This window comes from Ruditapes philippinarum, unplaced genomic scaffold (genome assembly GCF_026571515.1).
Source record: "Ruditapes philippinarum isolate M1 unplaced genomic scaffold, ASM2657151v2 ctg3646_1_1_1_1, whole genome shotgun sequence".
In the NCBI taxonomy this organism is placed as follows: Eukaryota; Metazoa; Mollusca; class Bivalvia; order Venerida; family Veneridae; genus Ruditapes; species Ruditapes philippinarum.
This window is the reverse complement of record NW_026864437.1, coordinates 90,540-112,239: the sequence shown is the minus strand read 5'-3', so window position 1 is coordinate 112,239 and position 21,700 is coordinate 90,540. Positions and strand designations below refer to the sequence as shown.

At 32.3% G+C, this 21,700-nt stretch overlaps 1 protein-coding gene across 1 annotated transcript; it reads right to left on the bottom strand.

Moving 5' to 3' along the window:
- Positions 1 to 16,316: 16,316 nt before the first annotated feature.
- Positions 16,317 to 19,625, bottom strand: LOC132725553 (uncharacterized). The gene is made up of 3 exons (XM_060710688.1): positions 19,563 to 19,625; positions 17,856 to 18,056; positions 16,317 to 17,590 (listed from the first exon to the last, which is right to left on the bottom strand). Exons 1-3 carry the CDS (start codon positions 19,570 to 19,572, stop codon positions 17,349 to 17,351), a joined length of 453 nt encoding a protein of 150 aa, XP_060566671.1. The 5' UTR covers positions 19,573 to 19,625; the 3' UTR covers positions 16,317 to 17,348.
- Positions 19,626 to 21,700: the final 2,075 nt, after the last annotated feature.

Sequence of the window (21,700 nt, the reverse complement as noted above, 5' to 3'; positions counted from 1 at the left end):
CCTCACCCAAAAAACTGTACACTTTGGGCAGAGAAAGGCTAGCTGCCAAAACAACTGTGAAAAATTTTTTGATAAATAAAAATCAGGGGACAAACTAGTTTGGGGGTCTATTGTGGGACAGCAAAATAAAGGACCCAAAAAAACAGATTTTAAAAATTATATCCATTGGGGCTATAACCCTCAACAAATACAGACAGTGCCACTAGCACAGTTCCAGACTATACCAGGAGTGTCGATAGGTAATCTCGATGGACAGATTGTTACTGGTGCATTGAATACTCAAGTTGAACAAACTGGGATCCAAAATGAATGAAACTGTATAGAAAAAGTTTTATTTCTGTGAATTAATACATTTTTTTATGGAAAGAAATGAAATTGATGAAACTGTTTATTAATGATCCAACATCAAGTGTAGGAAAGATTTTAAGAAGTTATGAACAATTTGATAATAAGTAGATAAGAGATTTAGAAAAGAAATCAGAATGTTTTTACATGATAATAATCCTTACTGTAATTAACTACATGTACAAAAAATGGGTTATAATTTAAGCATCAAATATTCTTTGTCACTTTGTTTTTTTTTCCTTATTTTTTTTTTCTAAATTAATAATTTTTTATCCTGTAGATGTAATATTATAAATTATAATGTTTTATTAGAAGCAGGAGATTTCTGCACTTTCTTTCTGTAATTACAATGAATTATTTTCATAGTACATTTTACTAGTAGGTCTATACTTTCCAATTGTGCATAGTTCTAAATTGTAAATAGTTGTAAATCATTGTTATGTATATTTATGTTTACTCTGGGGGTTTTGTTTTCTTGTATATACATTTTGTTAAAGGCTTTATTGAGTGTATTGTTAAATGAATGCATACTTGTTTATAGGTGCTTGTTGATTATTACATTAACGATTTGTTTATTATAATGTTTGGTGGAAAGGGGATTGCAATTGCATACATGCAGGACTGATATCATCACAAAAGTTACCACATTTTAGCCCCACTTTCAAAAAGCAGAGTTACTTTCATGACCTATTTGTCAGTGTTGGCATCGAAGTTGGTTAACTTTCAGAATATGGTCTTTAATTTCAATACATGTACTAACAACCTTATAACAGTGAAACTTCATTTGTGGATATATCTTGATGTGTTCTTCTTAACATACATTTACCTATTTTCAGGTTAAAAGGTCAGAGTTTTTTTTTCAAAGAAAATATTAAAGCTATTCTCATCAAACTTGGTGCACTTGCTCATTATCAAGATGGGACATCATATTGCAAGGGCAGATAATCTTAAAACAATATTTTGCAACACACGCTCACTTTTTAACTTTGTTTTGGAATGTCATCATGACCATTACGGTGTTGATGTGACTTTAAAACCAACAAAAATATATTGAGTTTTTACATCTAGCAAAGCATGCTTTGCTTCTTTGTTTCTTTAGATACTGTAAACTCCAACTTGCCTAAGAGTAGCCATATTTTGTCAGCAAACACACATGTAATTTTCTTTTCTGGAAGTAGAGTTTGGTAAAAAAATATTATGAGCCACTAATGGATCATTATAGAAAGAAAATATTTTTTTTGATGTTAATTAAATGTAATCACTTAATACATGGAATAGAAACTTTGTACATAGATTTTACAATTGTTATTATCTTGCTAATGCTAATAAAGTAATCTCTAATTGTTAAGACAAATATATATATATTTGGAACTGACTAGGGTAAACTTGTGAACATTGATTGAAAACAATAAATGGTAATGAAGCATTTGAATGTATACTTTCTGTTGTTTTTTTTTCACACCTGAGCACAAAGTACTCACGTGTGAACTTTGTGATAGCATATTGTCAGTCACATATAGCATGTTGTCAGTCACCATTGTCAGTATTTGCTTAAAATTTCTTTGAGCAACATCTACTTTTAACTAAAGTACTTTACTATATATATATAACATCAATAATAAAATAGTAGGATTGTTTCCCTTGAGTTGAAGTTGAGTTTTTATATAAGATTCTACAAAGTTTAAAAAGAGAGAAATTCAATAGTATTATCTAACCAATAATGTAAAATGTTATTTATGCCAGACCTATTTTTCATGTAATGTTAGAAAAAGAATCCTTTTCAGAAGTTATTACATTACAATATTATCACAAAGGAGAAATCCGATTATAACATTGATACATATAACTCAAGGGATACAACTCCTACTATTTTAATATTGATGTTCAATTAAGAGTTGTACTTCTAGTCGTGAATACTGTATGTATTAATGAACAATAAAGGCAGTTGGTGCAGCCGAGTGGATCAAGCCTAAATAAATGATCTTAAAACATTAGTCTTCATCTGGCAGCAATGAAACATATTTGCCCCATTAATTGTTAAACTGTAAAACCTTATTTTTTGTATTATAATTTATAAATAATAATAACCCATCTTTCCATTTTAACTCAGCAGTAGATATTGTATTTGCTTTTTAAGAATGTAAATTTGTCTGCATCCCTTCTTTTGACTTTTGATTAATTTAATCAGTAAAGGCTGAATAGGCATTCCTCTTTCTTAGCCAGGTGCCTAAAGGCATTTTATTTAAACATCTAATAGACTACAATTTTGATACTCTAAAAATTGGTATTTATATCAAACCTAATAAAAAAATCATCAAATGATAGGAAATTACCTCTATTGTCTCTGAAGTCATTAAACAAAGAAATGTGGCAATTTACATATCTAGGAAATCAAACAGTAAAACCACCCATTTTAAACATAGAGTTATGCCAAACAGGAAGTGAGTAGAATTCACTCCAATTACTAGGGTACAGTTTATGCAACTGTATGAGACCTGTTAAAACATCCTTCCAAAAGTTATTTTTCACTGTCTGAAGTTTGTCAAAAATTGGTCTGCATATTTTCTGATACTTGATAGACAAGGGTAGCCCGGGGTTCTAGGATATCACGGTACTTATCTTCAATGGGAAACTATTTAAATTTAAATATCATATATGAATGAGATTTTTCTTTTATTCAATAAGTAAACCTTTCGCAAAGATTTATTTCAAAAGATCCAATTGAAATATTTTTTAAACTATTTCAATTGTCTGCCATTTTGGGTCATTTCACAGAAGGTTACTACGGTATCCCTTAAAAATGCAAGTATGGAAGGATAGATGTGTCGTAATATTCAAATTAAGTTGTGAAAAACTTTCATAGTCAAATTGAGCTGAATTGACTTGATATTTCAAAAGATTGACTGTCAAAATGGTGTTTGACCAACAGTTAATACTAGAAAATGTTTAGGATAAAATTATAAATCTGCCTAAAATTTTAAAAGGCTGCCCCATTCTTTTTATAAAATAAGTGTTATAGGTAAATTCTAATGGATCTTTACAGAAATTTCATTTCGATCTGTGCGTTATTTATTGTTTATGCGAACTTAAATATTAAATTGAAAGGATTTATGGCAAAATGAAAACTTATTTTGATCTTCACCCGTTCACTCACCATATACCCTTGGATGGGCATGTCACTTTAACTTGCTATAAGATTCAAACTATATAAACAGACGATGTGTCAGATTATAACATATTTTAATTGTCTGTGTAAAAACGTTTAAGGGAAATTGTAGTCAAATATGAAGATTTCATAAAATAGTTTTCTTACCACAAATAAATTCATTACTCACAAACTTAATTTTACTGGCAATTGCTATGCAATAAAAAGTGACAATTTTAAAAATATAAGAAATGTCATGTGTTGCTTTTACTAGCAGTCGCAGAAAATGTAAATACCATCATAGAACCCGTGATATCATAGGAACTGAGTATACATAATGTCATATTATTTTCAAAATTAAAGTATTTAGTATTATACATAAATAGTCTTCATATCCATAACAATTTTAAAAGACATTATGAATGTCTCTAAATTGATCACTCTGAGACCCCCATTTTCATAATTCTGTATAACATTTCTTTTTATTTTATCTGGTCCTGACTTCCATTGGAATTTAAAGAAGAAGTTTTGTATAGCTTTAATTGTTTGTATATCAGGATTTGGCAAACTAAGAATGAGGTGGTTTACTTTTAGTAAGGCTGATGACTTAATTACAACATTTTTACCAGTAGGTTTAATAATACCTTTGACCAATGAATAAATTAAAAGTAAAAATAACACAAAGTTAATAAAAGCATTCAGATTCCCACAGAAGGTTAAACTCCAGGCAAATTGTTTGATTATCCCCTTTCATATAACCAATCCATACTGCCTTTGTTTTATCTGTATTTATGTTTAGAGCTTTAGAGATTTTTGCTTTGGATTTTAATACTTGCATAGTGTGTCTTGGAGATTAAACAAGTCAGTTCCATCAAGCATTATAGTTGTGCCATCGGCATACGGAGATAAGAGAAATATCGAGTTACATGCATTAAGTCTGATACCTTTTATATTTGCATTAATTTTCAGCTTTAATACTTGGTCTGGTTATCACCTTGTGGTCTTTTACTGATGTTTTATTAATAATGCCCAAATGATCAAAATTGAAAGTCACCCGATAAAGGAACACAAATTGAAACACAGAGCTTAGCTGTTGACAATTTGGAATGTACATTGTAGCATTCTACAAAAGATAAATGTCATGATCATGGTATCCTTGGTAACTTGTTACATTAACTTGTACTGGAAAATTTTCCATTTCATTGAGTTGTTGTTACACAGAGAACATCAAACTCCGTTTATTTTGGGCATTCTTTTGCATTTCATTTTAGAATTTTAATCACCTTACAGTTTTGTATGTCAAGTAATCTTTCATGTTGGATTTACCTTGAACTTTATCTAGTTATAATTGAAAAAGGCGACATATAGGGGTTACTTTTGTCTGAGGCCTCAGATTCGTTGTTGGCGGCTTCCCTTATTCCGGAGCATAACTCAGTCGTGCTTCTTAATTTTTGAGTTATTGTCCTTTGTTAATTTTCATACTTTATTTTGTCCGGGCCATTTCTCCTAAACTATAAAAGCTATGGACTTGAAACGTTATAGGACGATATATCTCATTAAGAAGAAGTGCAATGCACAAGAACCGGTACTCTGCACTTCTTATTTGAGTTATTGCCCTTTGTTATTTTTGTGCCCCCATTTTAGTGGCGGGCATTTAGATTTACCCTTGTCCTTTCTTTTGTCTGTCTGTCCGTTCTCTTTTGTGTCATATGTAACTCAAAAAGTATTTGACCTAGAGTCATGAAACTTTACAGGAATGTTGATCAGCATGTGTAGTTGTGCACCTGGGTATTTTCGTCTGGATATTTTTAGTATTTTTAGAGTTATTGCCCTTGAATAGTAAAATTTTGCAATTTTCAACTTGTGTCGCATGTAACTCAAAAAGTATTTGACCTAGAGACATGAAACTTTACAGGAATGTTGATCAGCATGTGTAGTTGTGCACCTGGGTATTTTGGTCTGGATATTTTTAGTTTTTTTAGAGTTATTGCCCTTGAATAGTAAAGTTTTGCAATTTTCAACTTGTGTCGCATGTAACTCAAAATGTATTTGACCTAGAGTCATGAAACTTTACAGGAATGTTGATCAGCATGTGTAGTTGTGCATCTGGGTATTTTCCTCTGGATTTATTCAGTATTTTTAGAGTTATTGCCCTTGAATAGTAAAATTTTGCAATTTTCAACTTGTGTCGCATGTTACTAAAATTAAAAAAGGACTTGACCAAGAGTCATGAAACTTTACAGGAATATTGATCAGCATGTGTAGTTGTGCACCTGGGTATTTTCATCTGGATTTATTTAGTATTTTTAGAGGTATTGCCCTTTACTTAGTAAAAGATTTTTAGTTTTCAAAAAATATTTGTCCTAGAGTCATAAGATTGACAGAACGGGCACAACATTTCTAGTTTATTCTTTATTATGCTCCCCGAACGTACGTCCCGAACGAACGTACGAACGACGTGTCGCCTGCAACATTTAGGTTGCTACCTTGAAGGTCAAGGTCACAGCATGACCTTGCAGTAAAATCGTGTCCGGTCCATAACTTCATTATTTGAAGTCAGATTTTAAAACTTTTTCACAGAAATGATCACCATATTGAGACAACGTGTCGCGCACAACATTTGGAACACTTGGGTCGCTACCTTGAAGGTCAAGGTCACAGCATGACCTTGCAGTAAAATCGTGTCCGGCCAATAACTTTGTTATTTGAAATCAGATTTTAAAACTATTTCACAGAAATGATCACCATATTGAGACGACGTGTCGAGCGCACCATTTGAGTCGCTACCTTGAAGGTCAAGGTCACAGCATGACCTTGCAGTAAAATCTTGTCCGGTCAATAACTTCATTATTTGAAGTCAGATCTTTAAACTTTTTCACAGACATGATCACCATATTGAGACAACGTGTTGCGCACAACATTTGGGTCGCTACCTTGAAGGTCAAGGTCACAGCATGGCCTTGCAGCAAACTCGTGTCCGGCCAATAACTTCGTTATTTGAAGTCAGATTTTAAAACTATTTCACAGAAATGATCACCATATTGAGACGACGTGTCGAGCGCAACATTTGGGTCGCTACCTTGAAGGTCAATGTCACAGCATGACATTGCAGCAAAATCGTGTCCGGCCCATAAATTCGTTATTTGAAGTCGGATTGTAAAACTATTTCACAGAAATGATCACCATATTAAGACGATGTGTAGCGCGCAACATTTGGATCGCTACCTTGAAGGTCAAGGTCACAGCATGACCTTGATGCAAAATCTTGTCCGGCCGACAACTTCGTTATTTTAAGTCAAATTTTAAAATAATTTCACAGAAATAAACACCATATTGAGACGACGTGTCCACACAACATTGGGGTCGCTTCCTTGAAGGTCAAGGTCACAGCATGACCTTGCAGCAAAATCGTGTCAGACCCATAACTCCGCTATTTGAAGTCGGATTTTACAACTTTGTCTTAGAAATGATCACCATATTCAGTCAATGTGTCGCGCGCAACATTTGGGTCGCTACCTTGAAGGTCAAGGTCACAGCATGACCTTGCAGCAAAATCGTGTATGGCCCATAACTTCGTTATTTGAAGTCGGATTTTACAAACTATTTCACAGAAATGATCACCATATTCAGTCAATGTGTCGCGCGCAACATTTTGGGTCGCTACCTTGAAGGTCAAGGTCACAGCATGACCTTGCAGCAAAATCGTGTATGGCCCATAACTTCGTTATTTGCAGTCGGATTTTTACAACTATTTCACAGAAATGATCACCATATACAGTCAATGTGTCGCGCGCAACATTTGGGTCGCTACCTTGAAGGTCAAGGTCACAGCATGACCTTGCAGCAAAATCGTGTCCGGCCCATAACTTCGTTACTTGAAGTTTGAGTTAACAACTATTTCACAGAGATGATTAACATATTTAATCGACGTTTCGCATGCAACATTTGGGTCGCTACCTTGAAGGTCAAGGTCACAGCATGACCTTGCAGCAAATCGTGTCCAGCCAATAATCGGATTTTACAACCATTTCACAGAAATGATCACCATATTGAGACAATATGTCGCGCGCAACATTTTGGTTGTTTTTACACTTTGAACTTTGTCAGTGACATAACTCTGACACAACAAGAGGTATACCTTCCTGTGTCCAAAGCCTTTTTGGGGAGCATCACCCGGTTCAACCGGCTCTTGTTTTTGTCCGGGCCAATTCTCCTACACAATAAAAGCTGTTTAACCCATTACTTCATGAGCATTTTGTGAAAAATGGCTGTTTTCATTGAAAAGTCTCCCGTAACAAGTTCAAATTGCTATAATACTATAAAAACTGCTTCAACACTAATCAAACTTGGCACACATGCTGACTGGACCATTGCCCTTGAAACAACATGCTCAGGCTTAAATGTTCTGTTACCATGGCAACGAGGGGACATCTCAAAATTGCCAAAAATCACTATTTTGCGTTGATTTTTTCCATCAAAATTGATTTCAAAGTGCTGCAACTTCTCAATGGATTGAGATAGAGTCAAATGCTTTTCAGCGTTGGTTACACGTTACCTTATGATCAATCTGGGGTCATTTATAACCTCTCACAAGTCCAAAATTTTCTTGGCGATGAGGGGCACATCCCCCTTCTGGCAACCCCCTGATGTATCTTTTGGTTGGGGGGGCCGCGCCGAAAAATTCGTCACTTTTTTAACAACATTTCTCAAACAAAAACAAGTGTTGGGGGCCTAAATAACGCATTTTTTCACCATTAGAAACAACAAAGGGGGGAGGGGGGGTGAAAAAGGCGTGTATATCGTGTAATGAGTAAAGCTACATCAATCCTGAAATAACATTGATACAATCAGTTCAAATGCCACTTAAGTTCAAGATACATGTATATTGTAAGAGCGGTGTTTATTAATAACCTATATTTAAGAAGAAAATGCCTAAGTGACAACTGTACTATTCACAAGGCGACACATCCGACTCGCGGAGTTCTAGTATAGCTTGCTATTCCCTTTGAATCGCTGTTATAATTTTATATATGGATCAAAATGATGTATAAGTGGCTTTATTTTGAAATGTTTAATTTCAGTCTACAAATTTGGTTTATTTTTACAGTACACTTAAAGGTCTGTGGCCAAGAATAGGTATTTTTTTCTGTTATTAATAGAATGTAATATCATATTTTTGCCTACAATAACTGTGTAACCTAACTCTACACTGAAAAAAATCATGACCTAGCAATTAATATCAACTGAGCGATGTAGGATCACCATTGCCTCTTATATTTCTCTAAGAGGTCCAGGCTCTTAAACAGACTGCAAATTCTGCTACTATAACAGCCGCTACTATTTCATGCCACTTTAAACAACTTGATTTTGAGTAAGCAATTTAATATATTGTACCCTGTTTTAGTAAGTCACAAAAGAAACAAATAAAAGTTGCATAACCCATGTATTGCTTACAATTCATCCTAAAATAGAGTTGCCTTTCTCTGCTTACATGCCTTTCTTAAGTTCAACTGCGTAATCGTTAAGGACTTTAAACCACTTGTAATTTATCTAATTCTAGATATATATTAAGAGCAGTTAAGTGAGATGCATGATAACCGCAATTATAGATGTCATGAAATCCGGGACACAATTTATGAGCTGCAACTGTGGCAGGTCAAAGTATACATGTTACTTTTCTGCCCCAGATAAAGTGTCGCAACTTGACAACTTATCAACCCATTTCATTTAGTTGAAATATGTGCACCTTAATATGAAGCTATAAAATAACAACTTGCATCCATTTAAATGTTTGCGATATGTGTTGTCTTATTCCTCTTCCTTTTCATTGGTTATAACAAGTCCTTTCAGGTTCTGGTTCTATGATTTACGACAATGACCAACAAATTGTCTTCATGTAAGCTCACCACGGCACTAATTGCTTAATGTGAGCTATATTTATTTTGATATCCATTGTCCGTCGTCCGTCCCCCGTCTGTTATATTTAAACACAATCTTCAACCGCATGAGGGGGCGTCCGTGGCCGAGTGGTTAAGGTCATTGACTTGGAACCACTTGCCCCTCACCGCTGTGGGTTCGAATCCCGACAGGGACTTTGGATTCTTTCATGTGAGGAAGCTATCCAGCTAGCTTACGGAACGTCGGTGGTTCTACCCAGGTGCTCGTTCGTGCCTGAAATAATGCACGGAAGGGCACATGAGGTCTTCCTCCACCAGTAAAGCTGGAACGCCCCCCCCCAAAAAAAAACAAACAATCAACCGCATGACTAAGTGATCCTTTATATCAACAAGAGCGATCAGTGATCACAGTGATCACATGTGTCGCCTCATGATGGCCAATTTCATGTTGGGACAGGTTTTGTGACAGACGGACAGACAGACGGACAGTGCACAACTAGACTTGGTACTGAACATTCCTGTAAAGTTTGGATAAAATTGCACCAGTAGTTTATGAGGAGTAGTCCGGACAAGCTTTTGTGTATCTGGCAACACACAGAAAAAACACCTTTTTATCAAAGGGCCATAACTCGGCCAAAAATCATTCAACCGGAAAACCCGTGCAATATGCGCAAGGACTTGAGCTACAGATCATTCCTGTAAAGTTTCATTGAAATTGCATTAGTGGTTTAAGAGAAGTAGTCCGGACAAACTTTAAAAATAAAACTTATTAAAGGGCCATAACTCTGACAAAAATCATTGAACCGGAAAATGCTGACAATATGCACAACTAGACTTGGTACTGATCATTCCTGTAAAGTTTGGATGAAATTGCACCAGTAGTTTATGAGGAGTAGTCCGGACAAGTTTTGTGACGGGCGGACGGACAGACAGACAGACGACGGAGAAGTGACCCCTATATGTCGCTACTACTCCGTAGAGGCGACACAATAAAGACATCACACAATTTAAAGAAAACTGTGTTGGCAAACACGTTAAAGTCTATTCTTAACACTGACGACCCAAGTGACCCTAAACTGTATTTACCCTAAACTGTATTCAAAGTTAGCAACAAAATCATCCGAGGGGTATATCTAACTAACAAATATGAAATATGTCACTCAAAAATGAGGTTGGAGGGTATACACAGGATTATGATCTTTTAAGCGTGTCAGAAAAAATCGAAAAAGATACTGGTCTTTATTATTACCATCGTCGGATACCCACGGCCGAACCATTAAAATTCATCATTGATTGCATGTTATGTGACATGTTTATCAATCGTGGGTATCCGACGATGTATTATTACATACATATAATATTTTTGCACTGCGAGAGAGTTTAGTGATATGCAAGCCAACAGAGTTCGATTTCCAGCTGCGCCTGACCAATTTACACGTGCCTTTTTCTTTGAACAGTTTGAACAGTTTATTGAAAATGCTGGGCCTCTTAGAGGCATCAGTCACATATACAATAATATACATATAATATGAAATATCATAAAGAGATATCCACGAAATATACTAATGCACTACATTGCAAATATAAATAAAAAAAATGAAAGTGTTACATTATGAAAATAAGCTTAGTTATCAGTTACTTAAATGCTGATGTAATTTCTTTTACAGAATACTGTAAGTTTTAACAATATACTCCTATCTGTGTTATTCATTAACATAGAAAACTTGACTGAGTTATCATTAGTGCTATACTCTCTAGTAATATATTTTTCTATCAGTATTAAAGAATTGACAATTAAATAAGTAATGATATTCATCACCAAGTGAGCTAGTATTGCATAAGTTACACACTCTTAATTCTCTTGGTATATTACAAAATCTACCAGACTCAATAGGCAATTTATGGTTCATACATCTAAAGCGCAATAGTACCAAAGCTAAATGAGATGGTAAAATATCTAAAAACTTTTCAAATCTGAATTCACTTTTGTACATTCTATAATTCAGACATTTACTGGATTCTGACATTTCACTATGCCAATTTTGAATGAACTGATCTTTCAGTCTATTTTTAACAATTTAACAATGGAAGAGAACTGGCAACATTATTAATCCAAAAATTTGATAAACCCAGTGAATCTAGTAATTTACAAGCACTATTCATCTATGGGAGTTTCAACACATTTCTACAATACAAAGAGTGTGACATATTATACAAGATATGACTTATTGATTCTTGTTTGCTTCTTAAAATCTTATTCCAAAAGCACAAAACTCTACTTTTTATATGAATAGATAAAGGTAATATCCCTAAATCTGCATAAAGTATACAATTTGGAGTACTTTGTTTCAAATTTAATATAAGTTTAAAAAATTTTAATTGAAATCTATCTATGATATGCACATTTTCAATTCCCCACACTTCGCTACCATATAACAATATAGGTGCTACCATGCTATCAAATAAATGAATTTGCATACTGATAGGTAGATCCAATTTTCTAGCCTTAACTATAATTGAAAACATAGCCTTTCTTGCCTGTTCTAATAAATGATTCTTTGTTTTAGCAAATTTACCATTATAAAAGAATTTAACACCCCGATATGAAAAATCATCAACAATTTCTAGCAAATTACCTTCAAAACTAAATGCTGGAATATTACATAAATCTCTTTTACTTTTACAAAAAACAACAATTTTAGTCTTATTAGGATTAACTTGTAAATGGCATAATTGACAATAATTTGACATTGCATCTAGTGCTTTTTACAGTTCTTCAGCAGATTCAGCAAATATAACTGTGCCATCAGCATATAAAAGAATGTACAACTTAAAATACATTTCAACATCAGAATCACTCAGGGTATCATTTACAATGTTTGATAGTAGATCCAGACCATTGAAATGTTGTGACAAAAAATAGTTTAAATCATTTAAAAATAAAGAAAACAATATGGGAGATAAATTTTCACCCTGACGAACGCCTGTATGACTTGTAAAGAAATCTGACATATAACTAAAACAATTAATTTTAACACAAGATTTACCTTGTAAATACATGTTATAATTGATCTTTATACATTTACCATCAACATTATTGCTGATTAATTTCTGCCAAAGTGCAGTTCTATTTATGCTATCAAAAGCCTTTCTGTAATCAATAAAAGAACAATATAACTTTTTACCTTTATACAGATATAAATCAATCAAAGTTTTCAGAGAAAATATATGATCAGTGGTGCTATACTTTTTCCTAAATCCAGCTTGTTCTTCGCAGAGAATGTTTTAACTTTCTAAATAATTATTGAGTCTAGAGTTAAGAACAGTTACATATATACTTTCTAATTCGTAAATTGTTTTTTTTATTCCTGGCTGGTTTAGGTCATGAAAATTTAGTTGGCATAAGAATAATTATGATAATTATTACTGAGTGAATCATTGAGCACACTGACCTTTGTTTTATCGGGAAATGCCAACGAATCAATATCAAATATTGTTGAATGTATTATTTTGTTCATTAGAGTAGAGGAATTTACTATTTGAATCTTAGGTTGTAAAGACTAGTTGATTAAAATTACCACTTACGGGTCCGCCCTAATACTACTAAACTTGTGTCGAAAACGTTTTACATAAAATCGTACGAGATAATTTCTTGGTTTTAATTGCAAGTGCCTTTTATGTATCACGTGTTCTTCTTAGTACTGAATCGTACATTAGTCTGTCATATGATTTTGAAGTAAAATTCTTTATACGGAATGCATTGTATTATTGAAATCAAAATTTAATTACTGCCAAATAGACAAAAATTATTAAAGGTGTATAGTTATCTATCAAATTCATTTTGCTATCATTTAAAAAAAACCATCACAATCGGGTGCTTTGGGATATCTTATCCAAGTAATGTACATTCGAGTCCAATACAATTAAGTACTTTTTATACCTTGTCGAAATACATTGGCATAACACTAGCAACTCACTAGCAACGTCGTCATTCAATGCGCTGAGTGTGGTGTTAAAAAAAAGTAAAAAGAAAAAAATGTTAAAGAAAAATGTAAACAAAGTAGTATTTTGACTCTCATACGAACTTTATCATTTTAACTACCATCTGCCAAAAGGCAAAATAGGCATAAGTTTGTTCATGTAATTGGCCAATCAGTAACATTTCAGAAACTAAAACAAAACTTCATAAATAAAAAATAACTTTTAAGAAATAAAAAAATAATGCATTTATGGGGAATAATGGGAGTTTAGCTAATTGTCTTAATTATCCGTCAACATAGGTATGTAAAATTTGAACAATCTTTATTTATCAATGAGATTGATGTCCTTGTTCATTTACTAATGTAATCTCTAGAGCATTACCAATTGATAAATTTCTTTTTATCTCATTCACTGAGCTAATTTTGGGCCCGAATTCAACCATTCTCAACTTGATCAAGAAAGTACGAATACACGATCGCGTTGATGCATGTATAGCACCTGACATTATGATCTTGGCCTTTAATCTCAGTTTGTATGATCTCGTATGAGATAACGAGAGATATTATGTCTGTGTTTGATAATAAGGCTAACCAACGACAGATATACTCGTTTTGTGCTGAGGCAAGACAAAACGTGTTGGGCAAAATGCCAGCGGAAACATGGAAGAAGTACTATTTCAAAATAACAAATAAACCAAATTGAATATGAATGATGAAAAAAGCACAGATGACCTTTTTACGTTGACAATTGGTGAGAAACAAATCTGAAAACCAATATTGTTTTAAAGCAAAGTTTAATCCTTAGGGACGGTTAAATGTAACAAAGGACTCATTCATATACATGTACATGTTATATATAAGGAGATCAATATACACGATCTTAAATTTAAGATTCTTTGAGGAAACAAATCACTATACATCAAAATAGTTTTTACAAAATATAGTGTAGTAAATAGCGTCATTGATAACCTGTAATAATTAATGACTTAGAAGAAACTCATACAAATCTAATCAATTTGAAAGTTAATTGCAGCTATGGATTCCGTATTCGGTTATAATTCAAATTATCATGTGATTGAGATTGTATTTCAATGTAATCAAAAAAAAAAAAAAAAAAAAAAAAAAAAACAAGTTAAAATTGAAAATTGTTTTTGCTTTCTAGATTACAAGACAAAGAAAAAGTAATATCAAAATATCACAGACGCAATTAATTAGTTCCATTCAAATTCGTTTAACATTGCATTCAAATTTAACATTGTGAGATAGATTTACTAAATTGGTAACCTATATAGAAGAGGACCCAATAAGAAGAAACAAGTGACTATAAGATTCGATGACGCCTGTTGCGAACTGTAAATCGCAATGGCACTACCGAAATATGAATTCCAGTTTTCTTAATAAGTGGACGCTTTTTGACATGCCACAAACAAAAAAAGCCCCAATAATATTCTAGTTTTATTTAATTTTCATGTTATACTGTAGACTTCTAATTGGCCTTAATTGGACTTTTGATTTTTGTGTTAGAAAAGTCAGAAAGTTTTAAGAAGTTAGGATGCCATCACAAATTATTTTACAATAATAGAGTATCATACCAATTGCAAAACAACAAAAAAGCCAAACAACTAGTAGGTAATCGAACACTCGCTTTAAGAGAGATACTAAATGGAAAGTGCACAAACACCTCTAGTCCTTGTGAAAATGTTTTATTCAAGACTACAAAATTGTCCACACACATTTCTATCTGATTTTTGACCTTGATTTGTGACCTTGATATTGGGCACGAGGACCATAATTTTGCTAGGTATAGACACACTGCCTTACATTGTTTAACCTTTGTGCAATGTTACATTATTAACCCTCAATCTATGAAGCAGATTTACGTCTTAGAAGCATTTTCCTCTGAACTCTGTGTTTTACCTTGACATTTGGAATAGAGGTCTGATTTATGCTCGCGAAACTTCCTCTGATGACCGTGAACTTTTTTTTAAAGAAATGCTTAACAGAGCACTAAATAACATACTTTCTTGTTCTTTAGAGCAAAAATTGTCTTTAGTTTAAACAATATTGATATAATTATTTAGATACATAGTTAATAAAAGCACGCACGTACGAACCCGGGTTGACAAGGTAAGTCAACGGCCTATTTAAATCTCACTCATTGTCATTTCTTAACAACTTGTTACCACCATCGTAATCATTGTCTTTTTTAACAACTTGTGACTTCCATTACAATCATTGACTTCTCTTATCTCAAGTGACTCCATAGCAAACATTTACTTTCCTTTGCAACCACTAAATTCCATAGCAACCATTTAGTTCTGTTTGGCACTGTTGATTTCCTTAGTAACTACTGCCTTCGCAGAGGTCAATAGCAAACACTGTACTTCCATAGTAACCAATGACGTTTTATAGCAGCCATTGACTTTCCTTAACAACCAGTGACTTTCATGGTAAACATTTACATTTTACTTAGCAACCAATAACTTTCATAGCAGACATTGGCTTTTCTTAGCAGCCAGCAAGTTCCATAGCAAGCATTTACTTGTTATAGCAACCAGTGACTTCTATATCAACTGTTGACTTAACATCGCAATCAGTGACATCTATATCAACCATAGACTTTCCATATATCAAGTAACTTCCATAGCAAGCGTTGACTTTCCTTAGCAACCAGTAACTTCTATAGCAATCGTTTTTGCGTTACTTTCCAATCGTGTAGGAGTCGTTACATTTGATATGACTGTACTCTAAATAGCTCGTCTTTTTATAATAAAACGAGATTCATAGAACAATACATTAATGCTTTTGTGAAAACTCGCATAGATTTTCCAAGTATTTCTACAGTGATTTCATATATTGCCTTACATTTCTTTAGAAAATGGTTCATAATTGTTGTAGATTTTTTATCAGTCACTTTAATATTCTATTATTATTCTTGATTGCCGCGTTTCATGTGAAGTTAAAAAGGTAAATTTTGTCTAAAATGTAATTGGGGTTCCATGCTGGAGTAAAGCATAAACAAAGACTTTTTATTGTTATATATGTAATGTACAAACAGCATTCCTTTAAATTTTAAACTAAATAATAGAAATCGTCACGATAATACATCAAAATGCATGAACCGTCTTTGGAAAATTACTTGAGGTATAAACCATTACTTGAATTTGTTAGTCGTTTGCATATGATTTTCAAAAAATATTTCATATTTACAGAAGAAAAATAATATTTTCCACTTGAGTTTTCAACAATATAATTACATTTATTTGAAAATTAGCGTCTTTTGAAGGAATTAATCGGACGTTACTTAGTAAAATAAATTTCCTTGAGGAAAATGATACTAAATGCAATTATATCATTAAAATTGTTTGCATGCAACATAGATAATAATAAATAATTATAAACATACATTGTAAATGATTAAGCTTTAAAAGAAAAGCGGGGAACAAGTACTAAGTTTACCAAGGTTATAATATATGACCGGTGAGTGCAAATTCTTTTCAAATATTCCCGGGGATCATTGTCCACGTTCCTGGGCGGCGACATATTCAATCAACCAAATTTGACCATTTCTACCCGTACAGCGTCATTAATGAGTACAATTCAAGTTCTATTGCACTCATACACAATACAACATCAATACTGAACGAGGCGCTATTTAAGGTTTAAAGGCAAGTAAAAAGTATTGTATGCATAAATGTAAAATTAACAATCTCAATATATATACCACCACCGGCATGAGAAAACAACCAACAACGCCATTTACTATTTTTATAAAATGACATTTTATTCTTTAAATAGCCATTTCCATTGCTTTTGGAATAAATAAAAGAAAACGCTAACGCCAATTGGCGTCATTTTGAATATATATTTATAAATGACGTTAAGGGTCATTTTCTCATGCCGCTGTTCAATTATTGTATTATTATATGGCTGTCTATTCGGAATGTCACATGCATGCTTATTTATACTTTTAGAATTATATTATCTTGAAGCACAAGCTTGTCCTGATTTATGTTTATCCCTTTGTTTCTTACGCCTTTCTTTTAAATCATTCTTTATTTTCTTATTCACTTCTTTTATGTTCTCAAAATCTTGCTGGAGCAAACAATCATACACAGTTATATCTGGATAATCCTTTTTATATAAATCATCAAATAGACCCATCCTTGTGTCGTTACTCCGGAAATGCAGTAAAACAAGAATTATACTGTTAGCCCGCTCACCTGCAATTGATGATAAACATAAGATTATTACCACATGATGTTTAAAAATCATTTAATCAAATTCAAATTTGAAACATTGTTTTGGTTTTTTCTGAAGTTTTTATGTTGTTTCTGTTTGAATTATGTCATATAAGTACAATGCCAGTGAAAATACTCAGGGCGAAATAAGGTATTATGCTTCAAGTTTCAAGTTTTAAGTGCAGTATTGATGTATTTATCAGCGCAGAACATGCAAAAAATAATAAATCATTCTAAATAGTCTTACAGTGGGTCAATGTGTAGTTTATGTCTGCTTCAGGCCGAGAGTGCAGTAAACATAATGTAATAATAGGGCAGCTTTTCTCCTGGCCGAGACTTGTTGTGATCGATGTGTTATATCCTTTTTTCATCAGATACTTCTGAAGGCTTATTGCAAATGTTTTTGTATTGTTAGTATTCCAGACGTCATATATTATACATCTTTTATCTGAAACGTTTATAAACTTACTCAGTTACTGCCAGTATAGAAAAAGAAAACAGAAAAAAGCAAGGAAACTAACGAAAAGTGTAACTTCATGTAAATACAATGTTGACAATTTATAGGTTAAAATAACAATATCTGAGTTTTAAGCTGAATATACAAAATTCTTTTTAGTCTGATTGCGAAGCTATAAGGTTATACACACCCTTGAATATGATATACTAAAATCAACCAATACTCACGGAAACAACGGATTGCCCCTGACGGGGTTTGAACCCACAATGTCAGCAATCCTTAGGTGTAAGATAGTAGTTATTCTTAACTATTGTTCTGTCTATATTTGTATGGAATACCAACATTTACTCAAATGTTTTATATAAAATACTTAAAATGTATGTATTGTTTTAAGTTATCATGTTATGTTCCCAATGAAATGTATATACATCATCATATTTCCCCATTAGTATTTATTTTGGCATTTTTTTATCAGTATTTGTTCATGTACATGCATATAGTTGTTATCAAGCACCAAGAAAAACTGATCAAAGATTCTTTTAAATGAAAAATTATTTATAGTAAAATATATTTGATAATCTTATATAATGCATAAAATGCAAATTTATTATTGTTCTTTTAAAGATAAGCATTGTCAATTGTTTGCTGATCAAATCAGAATAATTAGGACAAATATTAATAAGATCGAATCACTTTTCAAGGTAATGTTACCATTGAGTATGCATGTACTTGTGTGTGTGTGAATATCGCGAAAGAGGGACATTATGGCTACATATCAAATCTCAAGTTAGTCCAAATCGTTTATCTTACACTTGTAAATTTTGTAATTTTAACCTTGGATATAGACGTATAACGTTCCTTTAAATATGCGGTTTATACAAGGTGCATGAATGCTTTGTTCACCTTGAATTTTGCCCTTTATATCTCATTTTGACTAATACAAATTTGTACAAGGACATAGTGATAGTGAGCTATACAACTATCTACGTGAGTTTTATCTCCGTTTTGTGCAAATTGTGAAATTTAAGGTTTTCGTTATTAGTCTTTTTCCTATAATTTGAGATACATTCATCGATATAGTAATGAAACAATTATAAGTAGATTTTAAAGTGAAGTCTTAAAAATTGCCTTAAACTTCTATAAAACATCTTTTATACATTTTCTAGTATTTATATTAGACAATGCAAAATCTTAAATAATAATTTAGTTTTGTAATTGGAGCTTCCCATCTAAGAAATGAAAAGTTGAAACTTGGTGTTTATGACTTACTTTGTCCTGACGAGCTTTTAAAACAATTAAAAAAATGTTATTTGGGTTTACCCGCTGATTATCTATCATGAGTGAAAGTATTACAATTTTGAGTTTCAAAATATATAAATTGTTACGGAAATAATTAAAAAAATAAAGAGCTATTTGGCAAAATGACCTAACGTTTAAAATATTTTTTAGATCAAATGTTAATTTACATAAAAAAAATAAATAATGAATATAACATACCAGCAGCCATGTTTATTAATTCGTAAAGTGTTTGTAAACTTTGTAAATAATCATAAGGATTATTGCATTTATCGCATAACTAGATAGATAGGAAGATAAATTGATACAAAAGAAAGATAATCAATTACATAAATAATGCGGAACCTAGATACTAAGAAAATAATACAATTATATCTTCACCAAGGAGTAACAAGTCTTATTCATAAATGTAAGTTTTTCAGAAAATAATTATTATATGAAACCATGACGATAATGACAAACGCAAGACACTGTATGCAATAACCAAGATTTTTTATTCAATAATCCGATCAAATATGGAGTTTATTTTTATGTTGTTTATGTCTTTAATTGATCTTTTAAACTCACAACACACGACTCAAGTTGATTTCAACGAATGAATCGTTTTTTTTTATAAAAAAGAACCCCCCCCCAAAAAAAAAAAAAAAAAAACAACAAAAAAAACAAAAAAACAACAGAGATAATTGTATGTAACAGAAAAGTATCGAAGACGAGGCTATTTGATTTGTACGAGAGAGCGTAGCAACCAAGCATAAATCAGATTGCCGGGTGTTTTGAGGTTCCTTCTCTTTTGTATCATAGACAAAAATAAAAGCTCGTTCCCTGTTGTCACAAAATAAAACCCCAGAAAAAAAAGAAACCATCGAATGAACACCTGAATATGATATTTCTATCGATATCCCTTTCTCTGTCATCACAATAAGTAAATCCCAGAAAAAATGAGCCAATCAATGGTCATGCACTAGAGTGCGGGTAACTCATAGATGCACACAAGTTAACGCAATGTGCATGTATATGTATATACGATTTAACTGTGGCACTTGTGCAACAGAAAGGTCCCTAAACTATGATGAATATTTATAGAACAAAAACATCTTATTCATTTCTCCTGAAACATTCATTTATATACACTATACCTATACAAATCTTATATCAGTGTTGCTCACTTATTGAAATGTTACTCTGAGACTCATAGAATAATGATCCAACAAGATGAATATGATTGGGACCACTCGTAAAATTATCTGGAATACATTTACTTTTTTCTTTCATGTAATGGAAATATTCCAGGTGTACCATATATGGCCAAATTTGTTTCTTTGATTGGGTCATCAGGGTAAAATGTCTTGTTGTTACAAACAGTCTCGAAAGTATGTTATATTGTATTTACACAAGATATTGTTATAAGTGTAGTCTATGTAACTGCAATACATCTGCAAATATATAAAGCATATTAAAACATTGTGATTTAGAAATTTTGACAAAACATACAAACGTTAATTATCCACCGTTTAAAATAATACTTTAAATATATTTTATTTTATCTTGAAAATTTACTACTACTGTACTTGTGTACTACTTTTGCTACTGGTCAATTTGGAATTAATCTATTTTAAAATTGATAATTTAAGCTAAAACAAAATTTAATTAATGTCTGGTTGTCATTCATTTAACTGGACAAGTCTGCAATGGACACATTTTCTATAATTTTTTCAAGTATTGATAAAGCAATAGAAATGTATCACTGGATGTTCCTATAAAAAGGTTGATTGAAAAGAAAATGTCGATAAAGTGATTTAGAATGAACACCTATATGATGAATAAATGCATTTTGGTCTGGAACATTTTATCATTTGCTATATGAATACATGCAATATCAGATCATGTATCATACTTGCCAAAACATTCCATATATAACTCTTTCGTTGTTCGTGTTATGCCTGATACTTAATAAATTCAACGTAAAGACCATCCATTACAGACTAATTCGCATTCATAATCATATTTCAACTTGTGTAATATTGATTAATATTGACAGTTGGACAATACATTGTTCGCATGAAGGGCAAATAAACATAATTATACATTTACAAAAAAAAAAAAAAAACATGTCAGTGGGTACATTTAACTTATAGAGGATCAATATGTAAATTGCCAAATAATCAGTTGGTAGAAATCGGGAACACGAATTTGGCTATTTGGTATTCCAAGGGTCCTAGGTTCAGGTCCAAGTCAGACCGCACATTTTTCTTACCCTGTCACAGATTTATTTCACACATTCTTTTGATATGATTTAATATGCAGGAATTACGTTATATTAATTTCTTTAATACGTACAT

Coding starts and splice junctions, on each gene's coding strand:
- LOC132725553 (XM_060710688.1), bottom strand. Junction 17,591..17,855: donor AAACTACACATTGACCCACT/GTAAGACTATTT, acceptor CATCAATTGCAG/GTGAGCGGGCTAACAGTATA.